Consider the following 24,506-nt stretch of genomic DNA (forward strand, 5'->3'; position numbering starts at 1 on the left):
CAGACCAGATACTCACTAACTCTGTGTAAGCAAGTTTACCTCTCAAGTCTTAAACCTCTTGTATTTGTGCTTTCTAGTTTTGGACACTTCCAACTCCTGAAAAAAAACTATGACCATCCATCTTGTGTACAGCACCAGATTTATAGAATTCTGAGATAATCCCTTATTCTCCTATGGAATAAAGATTCACCGTGGCCAATTCTCACTGTAATTCAGACAGCATCCTCATAAACCCCTGCTGTATCCTTGTCACTGACTGCAACGTAATTTTCCCTAACCTAAACTGGATGCCCTCACTGATGAAGGCTAGCATGCTAATAACACCTTCTTCACGAGCCTGCCTGCTTACACAGCCACTTACTGTGAACTGTGCACTTAGACTCCCTGGGCACTCTCTTCCACAACACTCGCCTGTGTCCTGCCAGTCAGTCAACAAAGTCCTACCTTGGTTTCAATGTCCAAAGTGCATCACCTCACACTTGTCCAAGTTTAGATCTAGTTGCCATTCCTCAGCCAATCTCCCTAATTCATCAGTCATAATCTGTTTGCAGTTCATTGTACTGCTCCAGACACCTAAGACACCTAATTTTAGCAAATTTGTTAAGCTCATCTTGGTTTCATTTGGCCATGACTGGATAGCATCCAATTATTAAGTTATTAACTGCAATTTCATAGAGGACTAATGATATCTCTGGTTTGATTAGCTCTTGTTCCTGAATATTCTCTGGTTGTGATTTGGATTTTTTGTATAGCGTGTCATTCCCACTCCTGGAAATTCTTGCTCTATTTGGAGCTGGTGCTGCCTGTCTTTGATTTTGGTGCCTGTACAGCCATTTTAAAAGCTATTTCTTAAACATTGATTAAAATTCTAAACATTAGTTTGTACATACTTCAAAACTGGAATGTTCTTTGCCATTTTATCATTGTTAAAATTGACTGCGCTAACAGGGTATGTAATTCTCGACTCCAAAACAGGTGTTATGCAGCTTACGTCATTCTATGGGTGAAGTTGGTGCAATTGAGTATACCTGGTCTCTATCAAATATCTTCCCTTGTTATTTCAAGAAAGTTCATAATGGTAACATCCAGACTGTAGACAGGACCTGTATCAGGATCTGTTGCTGCTAACATGGATGCTGAATTGTGTGAAAGCAGCTTAAATAAAACTTCTTTGCCATGAAGAATGCTGTCTGTGTCTAGCACATTGATGATCTGTTCCTTCAAAAGAAGGCTGTGTCATTGCCCTCCCATTTAAGTGTACATTTAATGCGGTAGCATCTACTACGTCACCGTTCAATTGTTTTTAGATTGATAACACTTTTTCAAATATTAACAATTGAAAATAAGTTTTTAAAGTTGCTAGATACGTAGTTTCACAATGAAAACATTCATTTACAGGTTATTGCTAACATTGTACAAGGATACTAGCCAGCAAACAAGGAATTGTAATAATCGCTTACATCTGTAACTGTTGAACTTTAATATTTTCAGGTTAGTGATAATGGGGAATGCCTAGGCAGATAAATCAGTTTAAGGTGAGAGTGAGCAAATTTTATTGAAGTACAGGCCCTCCTATAATGAGCAAGCATTGAATATGGAACAACAAACCTGACTAAGCAAGATGCCAACAACTATATGTTGAGTATTCCTTATCTAAAATGCTTGGGGCTGAAAGCGTTTTGGATTTTGGAATAGCTTGGGATTGCTATTGTTTCTGATCTGAATTTAAATGCTACCAGTAAGCAGTCTTTGTCTTATACTTGTTCGTCACACATATATGCTGATGCAACATGTTAGATTTTCATCAGTGAAGATATTGTCAAACTCATCAATGACTTGCACTGCTGCTTCGTGATCAGCAGTCACTTTATCACCACAAATCTTTTTAAAAAAAAATTAATGCAGTGGCTTAAATTGCTGCAGTCAGAATATTCACAGTTACCTTCAATTTTCCGTTCAATGTGATTTTTGTTTCATGATCAGCATACCATTAAGCAGCATATGTTCATTTCGCTGACAAATCCACTCTTTCAATACACTATTGAGATCTTAATTTTTTTATCCAGTGCATTTCTATTCTTTATTAACTTCTGTTCATTACATGTATGCGTTCTCTTCTCAGAGTCTGTAGTGCACAGTGACCTGTGTATCACCTGGGAACCTTCGCAGCACCTTACGGAATTTTCCATTTGTGACATCATGTCACTGCTCAAATTCAGATTTCGAAGGTTTACGTATTATGAAATTTTGGATAAGGGTTACTCAACCTGTTTTAGTTGTTATGTGTAAATCTTGACATACATTATGAAACAACACCAATCTTCGGTAAAATTTTAATCTTGTTAATCTTTTACTAGATAATACAGGTTAATCTTTGCTAGACCATAGTTGGCCAGTTTGAGAAAAGTCAATAGATCAGTTGTTCATGAAGTATCAAGGGGACTTGAAATGTCATTATCAAAGTGTCAAGTGTTCTGCATGAAAGAATCTAGCAATGCAGCATTCTGCTACTGTTCTGAATGAATGAATTAAAATTCAGGAAGAAAAGGATTCTTGAATGCCCAATTACATCAACGTGTTCAAGATTGCGTTGCGAAGGTGACAGGATATATCGAAAGCTGTAAGCTTGAAGACAATCCACAATGCTTTCAAAGTGTTGCCTATCATGTATGTATTTACAATGTATTTTTCTGAAGCCATAAATGAGGCATTTTACAGTGTTGGAGCATCAGGTCTGTAAGCCCTTTATTCCAACTACATGACACATATTTTTGACAATATTTTTTCAAAATGAAGCTATTTTACTATTTTGGATTTGGCAGCATTCTAGATTCTGTGTCCTTAATGCATAAGTAAATATTTCTGATTTATCTGTGATACCTGCAGGCAAGTTCTCTATTATTGTTTCATTAATCATTCATTCCTTAAACTAAAATTGACTTGAGAGAAAATGTTTTGTCCTTATCCCATTTGTTATTCCCATAATTGGGTGTCGTCTTAGCAAGTCTTTACTCTCTCGTGTACATTTCCTGTAATATGCCACAATCAGTCTACAGCATTCTACATGAATTAAAAAAAAACTAAAACTAAATCTTTCTTTGTATCATTTTTCCATCTAAAGTGGAAAAATGATTCCATAATAATGCTTGACTTTGTATATCCTTTAGCAATCTGCACAAAAATGTGCCTTTCAGTTTACAGAAGAATGTGTGGACCATCAAACTGCCATTCTACTCATTCAGGTTTAGTCTCATCAGCTCTCCAACCTATTTGCACTCAGGGCAATCTACAACAGCCAGTTAACCTACCAACCAATAAATCTGGGGATGCTGGACCACCCAGAGAAAATAGCGAGTTCATTGCCCTTAACTCATCTTTTAATGTAAATGCCTTTTCCCATTAAGTCAAGCAGTAGTGTCTCCATTTAACTTTTGCATTAGCCTGCATCTTCTGCTTATTGCTTTTTCTTATTACGATGATATTTCAATACTTTATGTATCAATTCCTGATTCTCAAGACCGTACTTGCCATTGTTCAGGTGCAAAACAAATATTAAGTGGATCTGCAAGACTCCAACCATAGAAATTTAAAAAAAAAATTCAGTCACTTCAGATTTGCAAATGCAACAATACCTATTATTGAGACATTTAAGTGATTGAATGAAAATACTTCCATCAGTCTGCGCAAGAAGAAATTATTTTAATTCCTACAGCACATTTTACCCTCAAGAACTTTTAAGAATCTTGTTTTGGTCTGAATGTAACATTACCTGAACTTTATCTGAGATAAATGACCTTTTAGGATCAAATAATTTGTCCAAAAGTACAGAAGTAAGTGGTCAACCTAGACTTTGAGCAATTGAAACTAAATAACCAGTTGATATTTTAATATTGTATATGAACAATTTTATCACTATTGTTTGGTGTTGACTTTATCATTGGGTTACAAGGAAGGGCCCTAATGCTTTAAACTGCTCTTCCTTAATAATAACCAAAATCATAAATCGAGAGGTGCAGAGAAAAAAAAACAAATGAGTCATTGGTTTAAGTTTAAAAGGTAGTTTCAGTCCAGCTGCCAAAATATTTACCACTGTAATTAAAAATAAATGTGTTGTTTATTAATTGCTATTTTGTCAATGTTTTTAAATATATTTAGAAATTTGAATTAGAAGAGGCACAGTAATCATTACAATGTATTTTTATGCAAAATTTTAATCTTTTTCGGAATGCTCCAAGGTGAAGAGAAAAATAGCTAACTAGCATATATAGTCAAGTCACTTTTATTGTCAATTCGACCATAACTGCTGGTACAGTACATAGTAAAAATGAGACAATGTTTTTCAGGACCATGGTGTTGCATGACACAGTACAATAACTAGACTAAACTACATTTTTTTAAAAAAAAGCTTCAATTGACCTGTCAGCTTTTAAATTTCTCATTCTTCTTGTCCATATTAATAGAAATTGCGCATTTCAACATCAGCAGTGATTGCACTTTGCAGCTAATTTTGAAACTGCCTTCATATCTCCAATATTTTCTATATTTCACCCTAATCTGCTTTCCAAATAACTCTAATGTTCCCTATGTAAAATTAAAAAATATATATTAAAAGTTATTAGGTTGCGTGACTTAATGGCAGACTATACAGAATTTGCCTGTGCTTTTCTACGCAGGTCAAATAGGAAAAGTTGATGTTTTAGAAATTTCATATAATTCCTCTGTTGTTTTCCCCCACTATAAATGATTCTGTCCTGTTTTGTCACCTTCCAGGTGATTATCCATGCTGCAGAGGTATTCCAGTGTTGCAAATAGGTTTAAAATTATCCTTAGAACATTCCTTCTCCTTGTTGTATCACAAACTGTTTTAACCAAAACTGTTAATTTTATTTGTCATATTGGACTTCAGTATCTTGAGTGTTTTTGTCTTTATTTCAGATGTTAACATCAGCAGTGCTTTTCACTAGGCTCATGGTTTATAATGCAGTGGTCATTGTCATGGTGCATCTGGAACACTATTCTTGCATATCAATTCCCATAATTGTCTTGTGGATTTGGATATAAAAGTACTTGTTTTTTTCAAGATTATTCATTCTGACCATTTTCAGCCTTCCTTGATTGCTTGACGTACAAAAAGATAAAGCTCTTACGCGTACAAAACTTTACTGTGAAAACTCATTGTGTTAGATTTAAAATCAATTAAGTAATAGGTTGAGTAATATTTAATCACTATTTTAATTTCTGCTTGGATTTTTTTCATATCCAAAGCAGCTTTAAAACTTTTGCTCAAAGCATGCTTTTTTCATTGTATTGCATAAATGAAAATTCAATTTAGTGTAAACATTCTTGCTTCCTTTGATATTTGTTTTCTACAAGCCACACTTCAAATTCTTCTGTGCTGAAGCAACTGTATTGATTCACTTGCTGCATAAGATTTGGGAGCAGAAGTAGGCCATTCAGCCCATTGAGTGTGCTCCACCATTTCATTATGGCTGATCCAGGATCCCACTCAACCCCATACCCCTTCTTGCCATATCCTTTGGTGCTTTGGCCAATCAGGAAGCTTATCAACTTCTGCTCTAAATACATCCACAGACTTGTCCTCCACTACAATCTGTGGCACAGCTGATCACAGATTCACTACTCTGGCTAAAAAATTCCTCTTTACCTCTGTTCTAAAAGGTCACCCCTCAATTTTGAGGCTGTGCCCTCTAATTTTAGATACCCCTGCATCCTCTCCACATCCACCCTATTTAATCCTTTCAACATTCAGTAGACTTCAATGACGGCCCTCCCCCACATTCTTTTAAATTCCAATGAATACAGGCCCCAAGCTGTGAAACTCTCCTCGTGTATTAACCCCTTCATTCCCAGAATCATCCTTGTGGATCTTCTCTGGACTCTACAATTTCAACATATCCTATCTGGATAAGGGGCTCAAAACTGTTGACTATACAAGCATAAGAGTTGAACTTCTGCTGTGATGAAAATTTCTATTGAAGTGCACTGCTGTGTAGTTTTTTTCTTGTGTTCGACGCACATACACGCACATATATATGTAATATGTGCATTTTATGTCAGATGAGTTTGTAACAGAAAATTTAGTGACCAGGCTATCTATTTGGGTAAAAATATGTGCCTTATCATGGTTTAAATGTGAATGTCTGTATTTAATTCCATTAACAGATTGATGACTCTGGAACCTCTATCTCACTGGCCCAGCTTACAAAGGTAGAAAATGTTTTTTTTGTTGTTGTTAGTGGTGACCTTTTTCCTGCAAATTCAGTTCATTATGATTTAATTGTATTAATCAACCTTCTAATCTGTATTGTGATGTTACACAGCAAATTTTCTTCAATGCCTTGTATTACATTGTGTTGCGTTATATGTGCAAGTGCATCATTTATTTTGTCACTAAAGAATTTGTAATTGTGTGTACATGGTAATAATGGAGCATTATATATTATGAATATCCTGTAAAGAGTGAATGAATTCGAGGTAATGGATGGGGAGTAGTCCCTTGTTAGACTTACCTGACTACTGCAGTATTCATCTATTGGTTAGTTTTGAAAATACAAGTTAAGCCTTGCCTTAATGTTGTCTTTTTAATTTGAAATGTGATTATTAAGCTGGTTATTCACCTTTGGCTTTAAATACTTTGCCAGTAAAGGTGTTAGAAGAATGAAAAAGCCTGAATCACTGGATTCAGTGATTGAAATGAAGGTTCTTACCTTTTGCATAATCAAATCCATGTATAGCTGTAAATAAGACTGTTATCACTGCAACATATCCAAGAATTGAAAGCTTCTGTGATGTGATTGAAAGTATAAATTCTGTGTGTAATCTTTATCTGATTTTTAAAGGAATGTCAATATAGTCGAATAAATCTATTTATTAAGTGTATGGCAATCCCCAGTGTTGTACTCATCCATCTTAGATTTGATCATGTAAATGTAAAACACTAAATACAATAAAATTTATTTTCTCTAAGACCATATGTTGGAGAGGATGTATATGGGTAATCATTTGTTTGAACACAGACTGTAAACCAATGTGAAATTCGTTTGCTGACTATGTAGTTGATTCATAGGAAGGGGCATGTATTATGTTTGCAGATGCTTGTGGCATAGGGTTTATAAAGATATACATGTCAATTATTGTTTAGTGTGTTTACATATTTGTTTGGTATTTAGCTTTCTAGATAATCTGAATTGAAACCAAGTGTGCATTAAGCACATTCCCATTTATAAACCTGGTGAACCATATGTCCATTTACCAGTATCTCCAGGTCACAGTGACATTCAGTAAAGTTGCTGTTTGGGTTCAAACAAATCTGTTTGCATAATTAGTACAGTAAAACCTTTGTAGGATCATTTGCTGCATCATAGAACTAGCACTAAAATATCTGGAATGTGGGTGAGCAGTGAGGTTTTCTCATTTGTCGGACTCAATGTTGCATTTCTCAACATTGTGTTATTAAGTATTCCAGTGGGAATTTCTCTCAAGTACTGAGATTTGTACATTTAAATTGTGTATTACTTTGTATGATGTTTCCTGCTAATAGTTTCTGAAATAAATTGAAACGTGAATTCTTTTCAAACTAAAGAGGTGGTACATGAGCGTAGTGTTTATTCTCAGCAGCACAAATCAGATGGTCCATTATGACATAACAATATTTCAAAGGCATGTAGTTTTAGGAGTATGCCGCATGAATTTTATCTTATCGTCCATCTTCATGGGTTGCATGTACTTCCTGGATGAATATGAACACTTTATCTGAGTTAACATTGTCTCTGAAGGCCAGGACCTGGCTTGGAAATTTGAGCAACCATCAAGAAGTCATTAACTGGTTACGGCCAGTGTTCTGCTTATGTACTCTTGATACTGTCAAATTTTGAGGATAACAGGAAAATTATCTGCAAAACTGAACAATGGTACATTCAAGTGCGTAAACCCAAGAAAGAATGTTTTCTATCCAGATGACTTGAGTGCTCTAGGAAAATTGGAGAACATATTTATTACGGTATTAGCACTGGACAATGCAGAGATGGCATTTAGGGTGACTGAGATGTAATTGATCTTTCACAACTAAGTATAAAATCTACTAAGCCCTTTTTACTGAAGAATTAAATCTGCACCAGATTATGAAGGTAAGTGGTGCATTGATATCCTGGTTTCTTACTGTGAAAGGTTTTAGTCGTCTAGCAAATAGGAAACAAGACTTATCACTAGCTCTGTACCCCAACCCCTCCCTTCTCTGAAGCATGCATTCCAAATCTGTATCTCAAAAGAAATAAACAATCTGTACTGCTGTGCGGACATGCTGTTTAATAATTGCACATCTTATTAATAATATAAGATTAATATTAATAATGTTAATAATTCTTCACCATGTGAAGAAACAACAATATTTGAATGTTAGCTGACACTTCTGAAGGCAATGTTTGTATTCCAAATAGTTTTCATTTGACTTGATTTGTAATTTTTCTTGAAATCACTTCTCAGTCTTCTGGAAGAGTCTTGCCATGTGGAACACAAACCTAAAGTTAATATTTTTCCCCTTATTAAGGTGACACCTGTATCCTGTAAAACAAGGAAATGTTTTCTCTTTGAAATTAGTAATGGCTTTTTAAAAAGTTGTGTTCCTCGTTCTCCATATTAATATTTCTGACTGCAAATTATATATCCCTTTTTGGTGATCCTCTCGATGTGATATTTCTATTGTATTCTACCAAGTTTCAGCATGACAGTGTGGAGTTTAATAATTACCTGGTGTTATTGTTATAAGTATTAGCTTTTTAATCCTTTTATGTGCAAATCAGATTTCTGGAGATCATGGTAAGAGTACAGTTTGAGGAATTGAAGTCCCCTTCCATCAATATGCACTGGGATCATAGCCCTTGATACCCCAACCATCCATTTACCTATCCAAACTTCTAATAAATGCTGAAATTGAGCTTGCTTGCACCACTTGAGCTGGCAGCTCATTCCACACTTGCACAACCCTATGAGTGAAGAGTTTTCCCTTGGGTTCCCCTTCAACTTCTCACCTGTGACCTCTAGTGTTGGCCCACCAAACCTCAGTGGAAAAAGCCTGCTTCCATCTACTTTGTGGAAAATATTTTGCCACAAATGTGACGTTTGGAAGGTACTCTAGAAAGAAACCAGTAATACACTGTTTAGCAGTGTCAGTACTTCTAAATGAAATTGGAGTTGTGTTGAATTGTCAAGTTGAAGAAACTGCCTTTTTAAAAAAAAAACTGGATTTGCATTATTTGTCTCTTTCGGGATATCCTAAAAGTCTTGGCTACTGAAATACTTGTGCAAAGCAGTTACAGTTTATAAACTCTGCGAAAGACAACACGACTTGAGTAATCTGAATTGTGTAAAGGGATGGCCTTCAATTAGGTTGCAGTATTCACTTGCTTTGAAAGTTTTTCATATCTTATTGTTTTATAACATTGAGTCAGTGGATTTAATTTGGTTTTTAACGCTGATCAACAAAGAGTCTCATGTCAAAGTAAAAACAGATCTCCACAAAGTGATCTAAATTAATTACAAATCTAAAACACAAAATAATTGATTGCATAAGTATTCACCCCCTTTAATATGACACCATATCATCACTGGTGCAGCCAATTGGTTTTAGAGGTCACATTATTAGTTAAATGGAGCCATGAAGCATGGTGATGGCTGTATCATGCTGTGGGGAATGCTTCACTGTAGCAGGCCCTGAATGCCTGTAAAGGTAGTGGGTAAACTGAATGCAGCAAAATACAGTGAAATCTTAGAGGAAAATCTGATGCAGTCTGAAAGAGTACTGCAACTTGGGAGAAGATTTGTATTCTACCAAGACAACGACCCCAAGCATAAAGCCAAGTTACACAGGACCTTGGAAAAAGTCTGGTCACTCACGATCCCCATACAATCTGACAGCGCTTGAGCAGTTTTGTAAAGAATAGAGAAGAATTGCAATGTCGAGGTGTGCAAAGTTGATGGAGACCTGTGCACACAGACTCAAAGCTGCATCTACCAAATACTTGAAAGGGGTGAGTAATTATGCAATCAATTATTTTGTGTTTAACAATTGTAATAAATTTAGACCAATTTGTAGAAATGTGTTTTCACTTTGACATGAAGATCGGTGTCAGAAAAGCCAAATTAAATCCAGTGTGATTCAATGTTGTAAAACAAGAAAACATGAAAACTTCCGGGGGGGGGGGGGAGGAAGGTGAATACTTTTTATAGGCACTATAGCTATATCTTTCACATCCATAAAAGGTGCACAGATTTATGTGATTTATGATAGAAATTGTGTTGGTTAGTGACCAACCTAACCTTTTGCAAATGTCATGAAAGACAGAGATAACTATTCATGCACTAGTGCGATCAATAACTCATGACTACAGTGGTGTAGAAATGAGCTCCATTAAAGCTTACAAATGGAAAGTGGATTTGAAGAAAACATTCATAGAAAGAATGGGGCAGTAGGTGATGATTAGCTCCTCTAGTGTTATCAGGTTGTTAGATTTCATAATTGGATGATGTGATTAGCTGTGAAAGTTTATTAATAGTGGGCTTGCTATGTTGGCGCCAAATTGTGTGGTGGCTCTTGTGGTCTTCCCCCACCCCCCCAGCATACTTTCTGGTGTGTTGGTTGTTGACATAGTTGGCGCATTTCACTCTTTTGATGTACATCTAATAAATAATCTTGAATCCATTAAATAACAAAATTATTTTTGGGGTTCAGATTTAGAGAGCTCTGGTTCTGGTGATATATATACTAGAAGGAAATTATGCTCACCAGAGACTCACCAGTTTTGGAATCTGATGATTGGGCTTTGGAAGTTCACTATGTTTACCGTGTTCAAGAGGCATTCTTTATATAAAAAGCAAAATAACCAGAATTCTGGCATGGGCACAGTGGGTTTAAGGACTTGTTTATCAAGTTCTGATCATTTGTAGTTTTTAAGATGGATATGTTCTGTGGAAATGTGCAAATTCTGAATGTTTTGGAAGATTTCAATAATTTTGAAGTGTTTGGTGTGAGTAGGATTGACTTTCTTCTTGTGCTGCTTTCATTGCAGTAAAATCCCACTGGAAAATAATCTCTAATAACCAATGTTAATGAGAGAACTTCATTTACTGCTCCCCTGATACTCTGCTTTGTTTCTTTAGAAACACATGCACCCCATTTAGATTTATCTAGGATTCATGGGCTTACCAATACCAATTAGGTATTGATGGACCCACTTTCTCCCCCTTCCACCCCCCCCCCCCCACCCCTTTGCCCTTCCAGCACTAAAAATTACACTGTCTCCTTTGGTGGTACCATGATAATCGAGACACATTGTAGAGAAATTTTTAAAAATTAGCTCTATCACATGATATTTATAGTCTGTTGCTCCACAATGCAGTTTGTTTATAGCCTCCAACCTAGCTATCGATGTGCACTTTGGCATTGCAATAAAAAAGGCACTCAGGTTTGAATATTCAAATTTTCTCTTAATTCAAATTGTTATTAAAAAAAAGTTGCTCAAAAATTAGGATTATCCTTGTCAGTAGAGTTTGTAAGGAAGCAAATCTTAATTCCAATAAAATGTCAGCCGAATTGATCTTACCAATGGTTTTACTGTATATGTGTATGTTTACTATTTGTGTCTGAGAGGGTGTGTAAGATCTGCAGAATAGAACCCGAAGAGCCAGCTATAGAAGCATCATAGATTTTTTTTTATTATAAGCTCTTCTTGGGCATATCACAGTTAATTAATTTTAGTGAAAATCTACAGTTGCTTTTTAGAGGTATTTTTGATACTGTAACTCATTCTGTGGCCTTGATTCTGACATTACAGTAACACAACTGATTGAAGTCTTTCTCCATTACCAAGTGTTGAAAGTTCTTTGAACCAAGAACCTCATTTTGACTAGCCAAGAAGCCCCAAATAATCTTCTTAAATATTTAAATTCACGAAATTTCATTACTCGTTTAGAGTTTCATTGAACTTATTCAAATACAACACTTTTTAAATTGTTTTTAAGTTTTTTTTGAAGAGTTTTTGGTTGTGGATGTTTCAGGAACTGAGGAAAAATGAATCTCATGAGCATCCATGATAACGAGATCCTGGTAATTTCATTGGGGCCCTGAAGTTGATGTGTGCACGATGTTGTTTCTTTGAAAGTATTAAAATTATTTGCAGGCGGCAGACTTAAGAAACTCCCACCCTAACTTCCTACCTCTTCTACCATTTCCTTCTCACAAGCCAGCTTCTTTTTTTCCTAGCATTTTGACAAACTGGATTAAAGCTGTTACTTTTTAAGTGAATTTGTTGATATCATACTAGTCATAAATACAAAGCTTCGTGCTACTCTATACAGGATGTGGACTGGAGTATATAAATTCTAGGTAACTCTTTTTTTGTAACACACACCTGTCAAACAGACGGCCAATCTGGCTGAAGCTAATGCCTCAGAGGAAGATAAAATTAAGGCAATGATGACTCAGTCTGGTCAAGAATATGATCCAGTCAAGTAAGTTGGAAAGTTGTAACTTTCAATTTGCTGATATTTAATAATTGTTTTTTAATTCACTTATGCTATTGATATTAACTGTTAAATTTCCTTTCCTAGTTACATGAAGAAACCTCTGGGTCCTCCTCCTCCAACGTATACCTGTTTTCGTTGTGGAAAACCTGGTCATTACATTAAAAATTGCCCAACTAATGGGGTGGGTAAAACAATTTCAGTCTTCTATCATTGTTATAGTAGTAATGTGCAAAGCAAAAAAAAAGATGCTGGACATCTTGGGGATAACAATATTGTGGAGACCTTCAAGTCAAGCTGCATCTGTAGAGAAGAAATTAGTTTGCTGAGTATTTCCATATTTTCCATTTTATGTAGCCCTTGAAGGATTTCTGCCTACCTTCTTTGGCTCAGTGTTGCAAAAGTCAACTGACAAAATGGTTTGGTGGGAAATACTTCAAAATATTAAACAGAAGAGCAACATTATAGCAGGCTGTTTTCAAAAGTAGTTGCAGTTTCTAGTCACTTGTATTCAAATCTAACAGCATCAGGGAATTAGATTGTTGCTTACTGCTTGGATGACTGGATTGTCTTTTGACCTATTTTCAGAGTTGACGTTTTTCTAGAATCCTTAATTTTTTTTGGATCTGTAACTGGAATAGCATCCATGCAAAGTAAGTTCTGGGATTGCAATGTACATTGCAGGTAATTAGCCAGATGTTAATGTACTCATCCCCATTGTGGGTTCACAACTGCATTTTAATAATGATAAATGAGCTAAGTTGAGACTGGGGCTCTATGATAGATGCTCAAGTAGAAACTAAAGTCTTTACTGTTACAAAAAATCACTAACATTGTCTATGTATGAAATTTGGTTTATTTTTCAATTTTTTTAAATATGTGAAATATTTAGGACAAAAATTTTGAAGCTGTGCCAAGGATTAAGAAGAGCACAGGCATTCCCCGCAGTTTCATGGTGGAAGTTGATGACCCAAATATGAAGGGTGCAATGCTGACCAACACAGGGAAATATGCTATACCCACAATTGATGCGTAAGTACTGTAATATTACTGAATTCCTGATGTTATTTATTGGAGGGGCTTTTAATTAATGTGGTACAAGGGTTAAATAGCTTGGGTCTGAAAATCTCCACTTAAATCATTTCCGATGTAATCTTATGCTGCCAGTCTGAACATAGTATTTAAACAAAAGCTGTGTGGGAATTCAGCAGGTATATGAATGAGGAAAGGTAGGGGAGTTAATGATCTACAACATAAAGCTAAATTAAGTGAAATCAGAATTCTGACTGAATACCAATTTGAACAATATTTGGACATTGGTGCAAAGGATGTGTCATTCTTTAATAAACTAGGAATATAAAATTTATAAGAATGGGGGTGGCTCAATCAGAGCAACATTAATAAAGATTTTGTAAAAGGGATTGAACTCGTGCCCTGTTGTTTATGATTCCTGTGCCACTTGGGAGCCTGAAGACAGAGTCTGAGGTCAGGCCTGTGAAAGTTGTATCAGATTTTATATTTTATATTCCATTCCATAACCATAGACTGACTCTTCAGAAAACACAGGAATGAAATATACCTTCAAAATGTGTGTCTCTAAGACTGATACTCGTGTAGTCTATTCGGGGGAAAAAAGGTAATATGGGGCAATGGAGTCATAAGTGAATGTAATCTAACTAAAAATGGGTAGGCTATTCACAGTTCATTAAGACTACAGCAATTCCTATGTTGATTTGCCCATGCAAGAACATTTGGGGAACAGTAACCAAATGACTACTAGTGAAATGGAATAGTGGATGGCAGTTTTTTTGGTACAAGTAAGGTACACACTAACAAAAGGAAATCTGTGAGAAATGTGTGGGTGGCATTTGAGTGAAAAACAGGGAAACAGGCTCATGCTCAAATCAGAAAGTTAACAGACAACTGGAGCAAGTGGTGAATTAAGACAAATGATACATTGTTAGACAAAGGAGTTCAGAGGAAAGAAAAGTTGCAACTGCTCAAGGACCTAATGAGTATGTATCTATGTAGTGCCATGGAGGCAGTCCAGAAGAGATTCATTCAATGAATTCCTAGAGTTAAGAGTGTATTATCACAAGCAGCTAAGGATATTAATGTGTATTTTTAGTATTGTGAAGAAGCTGAGCAAGTCTTGTATAGTATTTGCCTGTTACTGAGACGTACAAGATCCTGAGAGGAAATGAGAACTATATTTCATTAGGAGCTTGAGGAGACTTCATATGTTACCAGACTCGAGCAAACTTCTACAGATGTATCATGGAGACCATTCTAACTGATTAGGGTTAGGGTTTAGGACCGAGATGAGGAGAAACTTCTTCACACAGAGAGTGGTGGATCTGTGGAATTCTCTGCCACAGGAAACAGTTGAGCCCAGTTCATTGGCTATATTTAAGATTCAGTTAGATATGACCCTTGTGGCTAAAGGGATCAGGGGGTATGGAGAGAAGGCAGGTACAGGGTTCTGAATTGGATGATCAGCCATGATCACACTGAATGGCGGTGCAGGCTCGAAGAGCCGAATGGCCTACTCCTGCACCTATTTTCTATGGTTGTCTTACAGTCTGGTATGGAGGGGCAGAAGATATTGGAAAAAGTTGCAAACTCAGCTAGCACCACCATAGGCACCAGTCTCCCCAGCATCGAGGACATCTTCAAAGAGCAATGCCTCGAAAAGGTGGCTTTCATCATTAAGGACCTCCTTCACCCAGAACAATGCCCACTTTTCATTGCTACTATCAAGGAGCTTGTACAGGAGATAGGACTCGAAGTTGTAGGAATAGCATCTCCTCTGCCATCAGGATTTCTGAACTAAACAATGAACTCGTACACTAACTCACTACGTTTGCTTTTCTTTCTTTTGCACTACTCATTTAATATATATCTCTTTCTCTCTCTCAAAATAAATTTATAGTTCTATATATTGCACTATTCCTAACATATGCCAATGATCCAGAGTTACAAACCTGATTCTATTTCTGAGAGAGTAGCGGTTGAGATGTTTTCCACCAGGAGGAGACATCGTTAAAATGTAAAGCAGTAATTATTTAAAACTGAGATGCATTGTATGTTGTAGTTTATGATGAATCTTTTAAATTCTCACCTGTAGTTGTGGTGGCTGCATCACTTGGTATTTAAAAAGGAAGTTGATGCATTTTCAAATAATGAGGAAGGAAATTAAAGGTTATGTTAAGTGGCATAGAAGAGTAGATGAGAGCTGGAGTAAGTCTGCTGTGAAATTGAATGGTGGGCAGGCTTGGGGGACTGAGTGACCATTATTTTCTTAAGCCGATACTATGAGAATTGTAGGAGAAAATTGGAGTGAACAAAGGAGTTGTAGAAAAACTAGTTTTGCATAAAACTAGAACAAGTCACCTGTTCTGAAAGAGATGCATCCATGAGAACAGTGGGGCTAGAGTTTGAGGAAGTGTTTATTGTAATTCTCTCTGAATACCAGGAAGGGCCCAGACAACTTAGAAAGGTAAGTGTTCGAAAGAGAAAGTGGCTAACAACCTGTTTAGGCATTCTAACATATGGAAAAAAATTCTTGAAGCAATAATCTGAAGAAATAAGTCTCAGCAGCATAATTGATATTTGTTAAGTGACCATAATTTGGTATTATTAAGTGACAAGGTAGGTGGAGGCAATACAATAGATGATAATGCTTTTCACATGGTTTGTATTTAAGGTCAATTTAGCCAAACTAAGAATGGAACAGTTTAGGTTAGCTCCTTTTTGTCTAAATGATTGTCAGTGCAGGGATCACTTCTTTTGCTGTTTGACTCAGCAGTCACATGCCAGAATGTTGGTTAATCAATTATAACAACTAAACGAGTATCAGCTCAGTCAGTTACTGGAGCATTTATGATTCTAAAATGCTAAACTACTTGATTTATATTTTTTATTGTAAATGGAGGGTAAAATTAAAAGTCATCTAGCTGACAGTTACTTGACCATTTAAGACAATTCAATTGATATTTTTGTGGGCTGCCTTCAATGGCACTAGTTGTCATTAGAAACAGACCATTTAATTATTTATTTGCAGGTTTCATATCCCAAAGATTAACCTTTTCACAAGTAATATTCCTCTCACTTTCAGCATTGATTCTGTTTTAGAGTTGGATATTTGCCTTTGCTTGTCTTGGCAACCCAACTCTCATATCTTGTATTCCAGAGAAGCATATGCACAAGGCAAAAAAGAAAAGCCACCATTCCTGCCAGAGGAGCCCTCATCTTCATCAGAAGAGGAAGATCCGATTCCTGATGAACTGTTGTGCCTTATCTGCAAAGATCTCATGAATGATGCTGTTGTCATACCATGCTGTGGAAACAGTTACTGTGATGACTGTAAGTGACTCTGAGCATTCAAGCAAAATTCAGTGCTTTAGAGTTCCATGGGGGACATAATGTTATGGTCCATGCAGGAACGTAATATAGAAGTAATGTAGGTCGAGGATCTCTAGAGAAATAGGGTCCAAGTGAGAAACAACCATAAATATTTATCTGAGTATTAAGTGAGATGCATGCAGATTATGATTGGTTCACTGAAGTCGATGAATGCTCTGGTGCGACAGGCACTGGCAGGTGCTGGATGTAGAGGAGCTGTTCTATTGGTTTGAGAATTGGTTCTGTCAAAGTGATGAGCTAGGGACCTTGAACTGAAATGGATGATGAAGGAAGAGGGATACTTTTGAATAATGAGAATTGGTAATAAAGCAATGTATTAACATAAATAATAGACTTACAAGATTATATAAAAATAATATGTCAGCAACAAATGTCTACATGGAAGAGAATGGTTAAAAGAATATTTAAGGCTCCAGCTGAATATACATACAGATCAAAGTTTCAGATGGGACATGAGTTTCAAGGAGAGGAAGTAACTTCTGATTAGACAAGTGTGAGGCATTGCACAGGGTGGACAAACGAGGGTAATGAGGCATTGCAGAGTGCAGTACAACAAAGGGATCAGGGAAAACATCCATGAAAGTGGTGTCACAGGTAGATGGGTCATTAAGAGAACTTTTGGCATATTGGTCTGCATAAATGAAAGTACTGAGTACATGATTTGGAGTGTTGAACTTGTATAAAGTGTTGGTGTGACCTAATTTAGTGCAGTTCTGTTCACATGTGTACCCACTGGAAAGATATCAGTAAGATTGAAAGTGTGCAGTATAACTTTACAAGGATGTTGCAGGGACTTGACCTGAATTATAGGTTAGGACTTTATTCTATATTGGGCCATTCAGCCCTTCGAGTCTGCTCCACCATTCAATCATGGGCTGATCCAATTCTTCCAGTTATCCTCGCTCCCCTGCCTTCTCCCCATGCCGTTTGAGGCCCAGGCTAATCAAAAACTTACCTATCTCTGCCTTAAATGCACCCAGTGACTTGGCCTCCACAGCCGCTCGTGGCAACAAATTCCTCAGATGTACCACCCTCTGACTAAAGTAATTTCTCCGCATCTCTGTTCTAAATGGGTGTGCTTTAATCTTGAAGTTGTGCTCTCTTGTCCTAGAAAACCCTACCATGGGAAATAACTTTGCTATATCTAATCTGTTCAGGTCTTTTAACATTTGGAATGTTTCTATGAGATTCCCCCTCATTCTCCTGAACTTTAGAGAATACAGCCCAAGTGCTGACAGATGTTTGTCATATGGTAGCCCTTTCATTCCTGAACCCTCTGCAATGTTGGTATATCCTTTCTGTGTGTGGTGCGTCGCTAAGTGGATAAGGCATTGATCTAGTGATCTGAAGGTCGCTAGTTCGAATCTTAGCTGAGGCAGTCCTTGAGCGAGGTACTTAACCACACATTGCTCTGCGACAACACCGGTGACAAGTTGTAGGGGTCTTAATGCCCTTCCCTTGGATGACAATGGTGGCGTGGAGAGGGGAGACTTGCAGCATGGGCAACTGCAGGTCTTCCATACAACCTTGCCCAGTCCTCAGTCATCATTGAAAATCGATGGACAGCTGAAGAAGAAGGTACCCTTTCTAAAATAAGGAGCCCAAAACTGCACACAATTCTCCAAGTGTGATCTCAGGAGTACTTTATAGAGCCTCAACATCACATCCCTGCTTTTATATTCTATACGTCTAGAAATAAATGCCAACATTGTATTCTCCGCCTTCATTACCAACTCAACCTGGAGGTTAACCTTTAGGGTATCCTGCACAAGGACTGCCTAGTCCCTTTGCATATCTGCATTTTGAATTTTCTCCCCATCTGTCGGTTTACTACTTCCACCAAAGTGTATGACCATACACTTTCCAACATTGTATTTTATTTGCAACTTCTTTGCCCATTCCTCTAAACCACCTAAGTCTCTGCAGGCTCTCTTTCTTCAACACTACCTGCTTCTCCACCTATCATTGTATCATCGGCAAATTTAGCCACAAATTCATTAATCCTCTAGTCCAAATCATTGACATACATTGTAAAAAGCAGCGGCCCCACCAACCCCCGTGGAACTTCACTGGTAACCGGCAGCCAGCCAGAATAGGATCCCTTTATTCCTACTCTCTGTTCTCTGCCGATCAGCCAATACCCCACCTATAATTCCGTGGGCTTTTATCTTGCTAATCAGCCTCATGTGCAGCACCTTGTCAAAGGCCTTCTGAAAATCCAAGTACAGCACATCTCCTTTGTCTACCCTGCTTGTAATTTCTGCCTAGGAAAAGTTTTCAATAAGCAGTAATTGCACCTTGGGTAAACCTCATCGGCTGCTATACTGCCACCGCGCCTTAAATAGATTGCAGTAGGTTAGTCGGGCAGGGTTTTCCTTTCAAGAAACCATGCTGGCTTTGGCCTATCTTGTCATGCCTCCAGGTATTCCATACTCTCATCTGCAACTATGAATTCCCACAACTTCCCAACCACTAATGTCAGGCTTAACAGGTCTATTGTTTCCTTTTTGCTACTTTCCACCCTTCTTGTATAGCAGAGTAGCATTTGCAATTTTCTAGTTATCTAGTAAGATGCCGTAATTTATCAATTCTTGAAAGATTATTGTTAATGCTTCCGCAATCTCTCCAGCTACTTCCTTCAGGACCCGAAGGTGCATTCCATCAGGTCCAGGAGATTAAGCTTCCTGAGACCATTAGACCATTAAGCTTCCTGAGCACTTTCTCAGTCGTAATTTTCACTACACATATTTCACTTCCCTGACACCCTTGAAAGTCCTGTATACTGCAGATGTCTTCCACTTTGATGACTGATGTAAAATACGCATTCAGTTCCTCTGCCATCTCTACATTCCTCATTACAGTACTTCCAGCGTCATTTTCTATTGGTCCTATACCTACCCTCAACTCTATTTTACCCTTTATAAAAAAAAAAGCTTTTAGTATTTTCTTTGATATTAGCTTCCTTTCATAATTCATCTTCTTCTTAATGACCTTTTTATTTTCCTTCTGGAAGCTTCTAAAGCTTCCCAATCCTCTATCTTGACACTAGCTTTGGCTTCCTTGTATACCTCTTTTGCTTTTACTTTGACTCTGACTTCACTTGTCAGTCACGGTAGTGTCCTCCTTCCATTCGAAAGTTTATTCTTATATGGTTAATACATCTGTCTTGCACTTCCCTCAATTTTTCACAGAAAGTCCATCCATTGCTGCTCTGCTGTCCTTCCTGCAAGTGTCCCTTTCCAGTCAACATTGGCCAGTTCCCCTCTCGTGCCATTGTAATTTCCTTTATTCCATTAAAATACCGACAAGTTGGAATTTAGTTTCTCCTTATCAATTTCAAAATGAACTTGATCATATTGTGATAACTGTTCCCTAAGGGTTCCTTAACCTTAAGCTCTCTTATCACCTCCAGATCATTACACAACATCCAATCCAACTCAGCCGATCCCCTAGCGGGCTCAACGACAAGCTGTTCTAAAAATCCATCCCTTAGACATTCTACAAATTCTCTCCCTTGAGGTCCAGTACTGGCCTGGTTTTCCCAATCCACTTTCTTGTTAAAATCCCCAATGATTACCATGACATTGCCCTTCTGACATACCTTTTCTATCTTAAGCTGTAGTTTGTAATCCACTTCCCGGCTGCTGTTTGGAGGCTTGTATACTACTGCCATTAGGATCCTTTTACCCTTGCCATTTCTTAACACAATCCACAGAGACTCTACACCTTCCGATCCTATGTCATTCCTTTCTAATGATTGAATATTATTTCTCATACACAGGGCCACACCACCCCCTGATCTTTCTGATACAGTATATCCTTGGATATTCAACTCCCAATGGCAGCCATCCTTTAGCCAAGTTTCAGTGATGGCTACTACGTCATATTTGCCAATCTGAAGCTGAACTTCAAGATCGTCCATTTTATTTCTTATGCTGCGTGCATTCAAACACTTTCAGTCCAGTATTTCTTGTTTTCTGTTTTAACTGCACCACGCCTCTATTGCCCTGTAACTCATCCCACTGGCTGTGATTATCCCTCATCTCCTGCCTGTCCTTTCTATCATTTCTGCCACACACTATCTTTGATTTATTTAAGTTTTCCCCTTCCTCAGCCCTATCAATCTGGTTCCCATCCCCTGCCAAATTAGTTTAAACAGCTCCATTAAACCTGCCTGCTAGGATATCGGACCCCTTTGGTGTAGCCCGTCCTTTTTGTACAGGTCATACTTCCCCCAGAAGATATCCCAATGATCCAGGAACCTGAAGTTCTGCCCCCTACTTCAGTCTCTCAACCATGCATTAATATGCCTGATCATGCTATTCTTGCGCTCATTAGCACCTGGCATAAGCAGCAATCCTGAAATTACTACCCTGGAGATCCTGCTTCCAGGTTGCTACCCAACTCCCTGAATTCTCTCTTCAGGACCTCCTCCCTTTTTCTACCTTTGTCATTGGTACCAACGTGTGCCAAGACTTCTGGCTGTTCACCCTCGCCCTTCAGAATTCTCTTGCACTCGGTCCGAGACATCCCATACCCTGGCACCTGGGAGGCAACACACCATGTAGGTATCTCTATCAGGCTGACAGAACCTCCTGTCTGTTCCTCTCACTATGCAGTCCCCTGTGACTACTGAAAGGTGAAATGTTTAAGAGTAACATTAACAAGAGTGACATCAGTGACCAGTGGTGTGCCTCAGGGATCTGTTCTGAGACATTTACTCTTTGTGATTTTTATAAATGACCTGGATGAGGAAGTGGAGGGATGGATTAGTAAGTTTGTTGTTGATACAAAGGTTGGAGGTGTTGTGGATAGTGTGGAGGGCTGTCAGAGGTTACAGCGGGCCAGTAATAGGATGCAAAAGTGGGCTGAGAAGTGGCAGATGGAATTCAATCCAATATAAGTGTGAAGTGGTTTATTTTGGTAGGTCAAATATGATGGCAGAATATAATATTAATGGTAAGACTCTTGGCAGTGTGGAGGATCAGAGTGATCTTGGGGTCCGAATCTATAGGACACTCAAAGCAGCTGTGCAGATTGACTCTGTGGTTAAGAAGGCGTATGGTGTATTGGCCTTCATCAATTGTAGCATTGAATTTAGGGGCCAAGAGGTAATAGTGCAGCTGTATAGGACCCTGGACAGACCCCACTTGGAGTATTGTGCTCAGTTCTGGTCACTTCGCTATAGGAAAGATGTGGAAACCATAGGAAGGGTGCAGAGGAGATTTACAAGGTTTTGCCTGGATTTGGAAGCATGCCTTATGAGAATAGGTTGAGTGAACTCAGCCTTTTTTCCTTGGAGCGACGGAAGATGAGAGGTGACCTGATAGAGGTATATAAGATGATAGGCATTGATCGTGTGGATAGTCAGAGGCTTTTTAAGAGACTTTTGGATAGGTACATGGAGCTTGGAAAAAGAGGGCTATGGGTAAGCCTAGTAATTTCTAAGGTAGGGACATGTTCGGCTCAACTTTGTGGGCCGAATGGCCTGTATTATGCTGTAGGTTTTCTATGTTTTTATGTTAGAGGGAATCATCACTCAGAGGGTAGTAAGAGTGTGGAGAGCAAGCTTCTAGTGGAAGTGGTGAATGTGGGTTTGACTTCAACATTTAACAAAAATTTGGATAGTAGTATGAAGGGCTATGTTCCATGTGCTGGGTATTAAGACTGGACAGAATAACAGTTTGGCTGTCCTAAGAGCTGAAGAATACCCAGTGTTCTACGTCCTATGATAGAATTCATGGGGCAGTTTGAGAGGAAGAAACTTGTATTACTGTGGAGTAAAGAAAATTAGAAGCATAAGAGAAAAGCTGGCATTGATTGGAAGGGGAAAGTAGCTGTGATGACAGCAGAACAGCAATGGCTTGAGTCCCTGGGGGGAAACTCAGAAGGTGCAGGATGAAAGGATGAGGCAACCATAGTTGACACGGTAAGTCATAGAAGCATAAAAGTAAAAGAGAAGGCATATAATAGAGAAAAGATTAGTGGGAAGTTAGAAGATTACAAAGCTTTTAAAAACCCATTAGAAGATAACTTTTTTAAAAAAGCTATAAGGACAGGAAAGATGAAATATGAAAGTATACCAGCCAGTAATAAAAAAGGTTTTTTTCAGATATGCAAGTAAAAAAAAAAGTGAGAGTAGATGTTGGATTGGTGGAAAGTGACACTGAGGAGGTAGTAATGGGGGTTTAAAGAAATGGCAGACAAACTGAAAAAGTAATTCTATGTCAGTCTTCTGTGGAAGACATTAATAGTTTGCCAGAGATCTGAGTGTTGGGGGAGAATGAACATAGTTGATATTATTAAGGAGAAGCTGAAATGTCTGAAGGTCGATGAGTCACTTTGAATATACCCCAGGGTTCTGAAATAGGTAACTGAAGAGATTGTGGAAACATCAGTAGTTATGAAGGACTGGAAAATTGCAAATGCCACTTCACTCTTTAAGAAGGGAGGGAGGCAGAAGAATTTTAGGCCAGTTAGCCTGACTTCAGTGGTTGGGAAGATGTTGGGAGTCCATTATTAAGGATCAAGTTTGGGGATACTTGGCACAATGATAAAATAGGCCACCAAAGTCAGCATGTAGTGAGATAGATCAGCAAGTTCAGTGGTGTTGCAACAACAACCTTGCACCCAAGGCCAAGGAATTGATTGTGGACTCTAGGAAGGGAAAGTCAAGGAAACACACATCAGTCCTCATTGGGGGCTCAGCAGTAGAAAGGGTGAGCAGTTTTAAGTTTCTATCCTATCTATCCAGGGCCCAACATATTGATGCAATTACAAAGAAGGTTTGACAGTGGCGATATTTCATTAGGAGTTTGAGGAGGCTCGTTCTTTTTGCACTGCTCGAGTGTAAGAGGTCTTGTCATGATCTTCTTTCTCTCTACCCCCACCCCGACCTGAATCATCTAATGATTAAGAGACCATTGTACTTACCAGGAGACTTTTGTGATCCTGACTGCAGTTTATGTGTATGCAGGTTTCCCCCGCTATCCGAAAGTACAGCGTTCCTGTGACGCCTTTCATAAGCCGCATAAAGCGAAAAGCAAATACCATTAATTTATGTGGAAAAAATTTTTGAACATTCCCAGACCCAAAAAATAACGTCCCAAATCATACCAAATAGCACTTAAAACCTAAAATAATATTAGCATATAGTAAAAGCAGGAATGATATGATAAATGCACAGCCTATATAAAGTAGAAATAATGTATATACAGTGTAGTTTCACTTACCAGAATTGGGAAGATTTACCCAAAACCGATTTGTAGGAAAAAATTGGCACGTACAACATGCGCACACACCTGCTTCACAGTCATGGTAGTCTTTCATGGGATAAACAAGTTTACAGCAGGTGCCTTTTTTCATAAAAGTGCAAACCCTCTTAGGATTCCTTTCAGTTAGCAAAAACGGGTCTTTTTCATAAAAGCGAAGTGGCATAAAGCGGGGGACACCTGTCCCACTAAAGGCAGATGTTCTGCAAGAACTCATAGATTGAGTGCAGTGAATAACAAACAAGAAACAACCTAGTTGATATCTTTCAAATC

At 37.9% G+C, this 24,506-nt stretch overlaps 1 protein-coding gene and 1 non-coding gene across 2 annotated transcripts in view; one reads left to right on the forward strand and one right to left on the reverse strand.

Annotated features, from left to right (window-relative positions):
- rbbp6 (retinoblastoma binding protein 6) overlaps positions 1 to 24,506 on the forward strand; it is a 90,832-nt gene that overhangs the window by 31,199 nt on the left and 35,127 nt on the right. Inside the window, exons 4-8 of the mRNA XM_059979900.1 lie at positions 6,184 to 6,228; positions 12,437 to 12,525; positions 12,625 to 12,721; positions 13,430 to 13,569; positions 16,730 to 16,902. Coding sequence (XP_059835883.1) covers positions 6,184 to 6,228; positions 12,437 to 12,525; positions 12,625 to 12,721; positions 13,430 to 13,569; positions 16,730 to 16,902 — 544 coding nt within the window. The remainder of the gene's footprint in view (positions 1 to 6,183; positions 6,229 to 12,436; positions 12,526 to 12,624; positions 12,722 to 13,429; positions 13,570 to 16,729; positions 16,903 to 24,506) is intronic.
- LOC132400138 (U4 spliceosomal RNA) lies at positions 19,157 to 19,304 on the reverse strand. The gene has a single exon (XR_009514173.1). It is a non-coding gene; the product is annotated as a U4 spliceosomal RNA (small nuclear RNA).

Source organism: Hypanus sabinus, chromosome 9 (genome assembly GCF_030144855.1).
Source record: "Hypanus sabinus isolate sHypSab1 chromosome 9, sHypSab1.hap1, whole genome shotgun sequence".
NCBI classification, from domain to species: domain Eukaryota; kingdom Metazoa; phylum Chordata; class Chondrichthyes; order Myliobatiformes; family Dasyatidae; genus Hypanus; species Hypanus sabinus.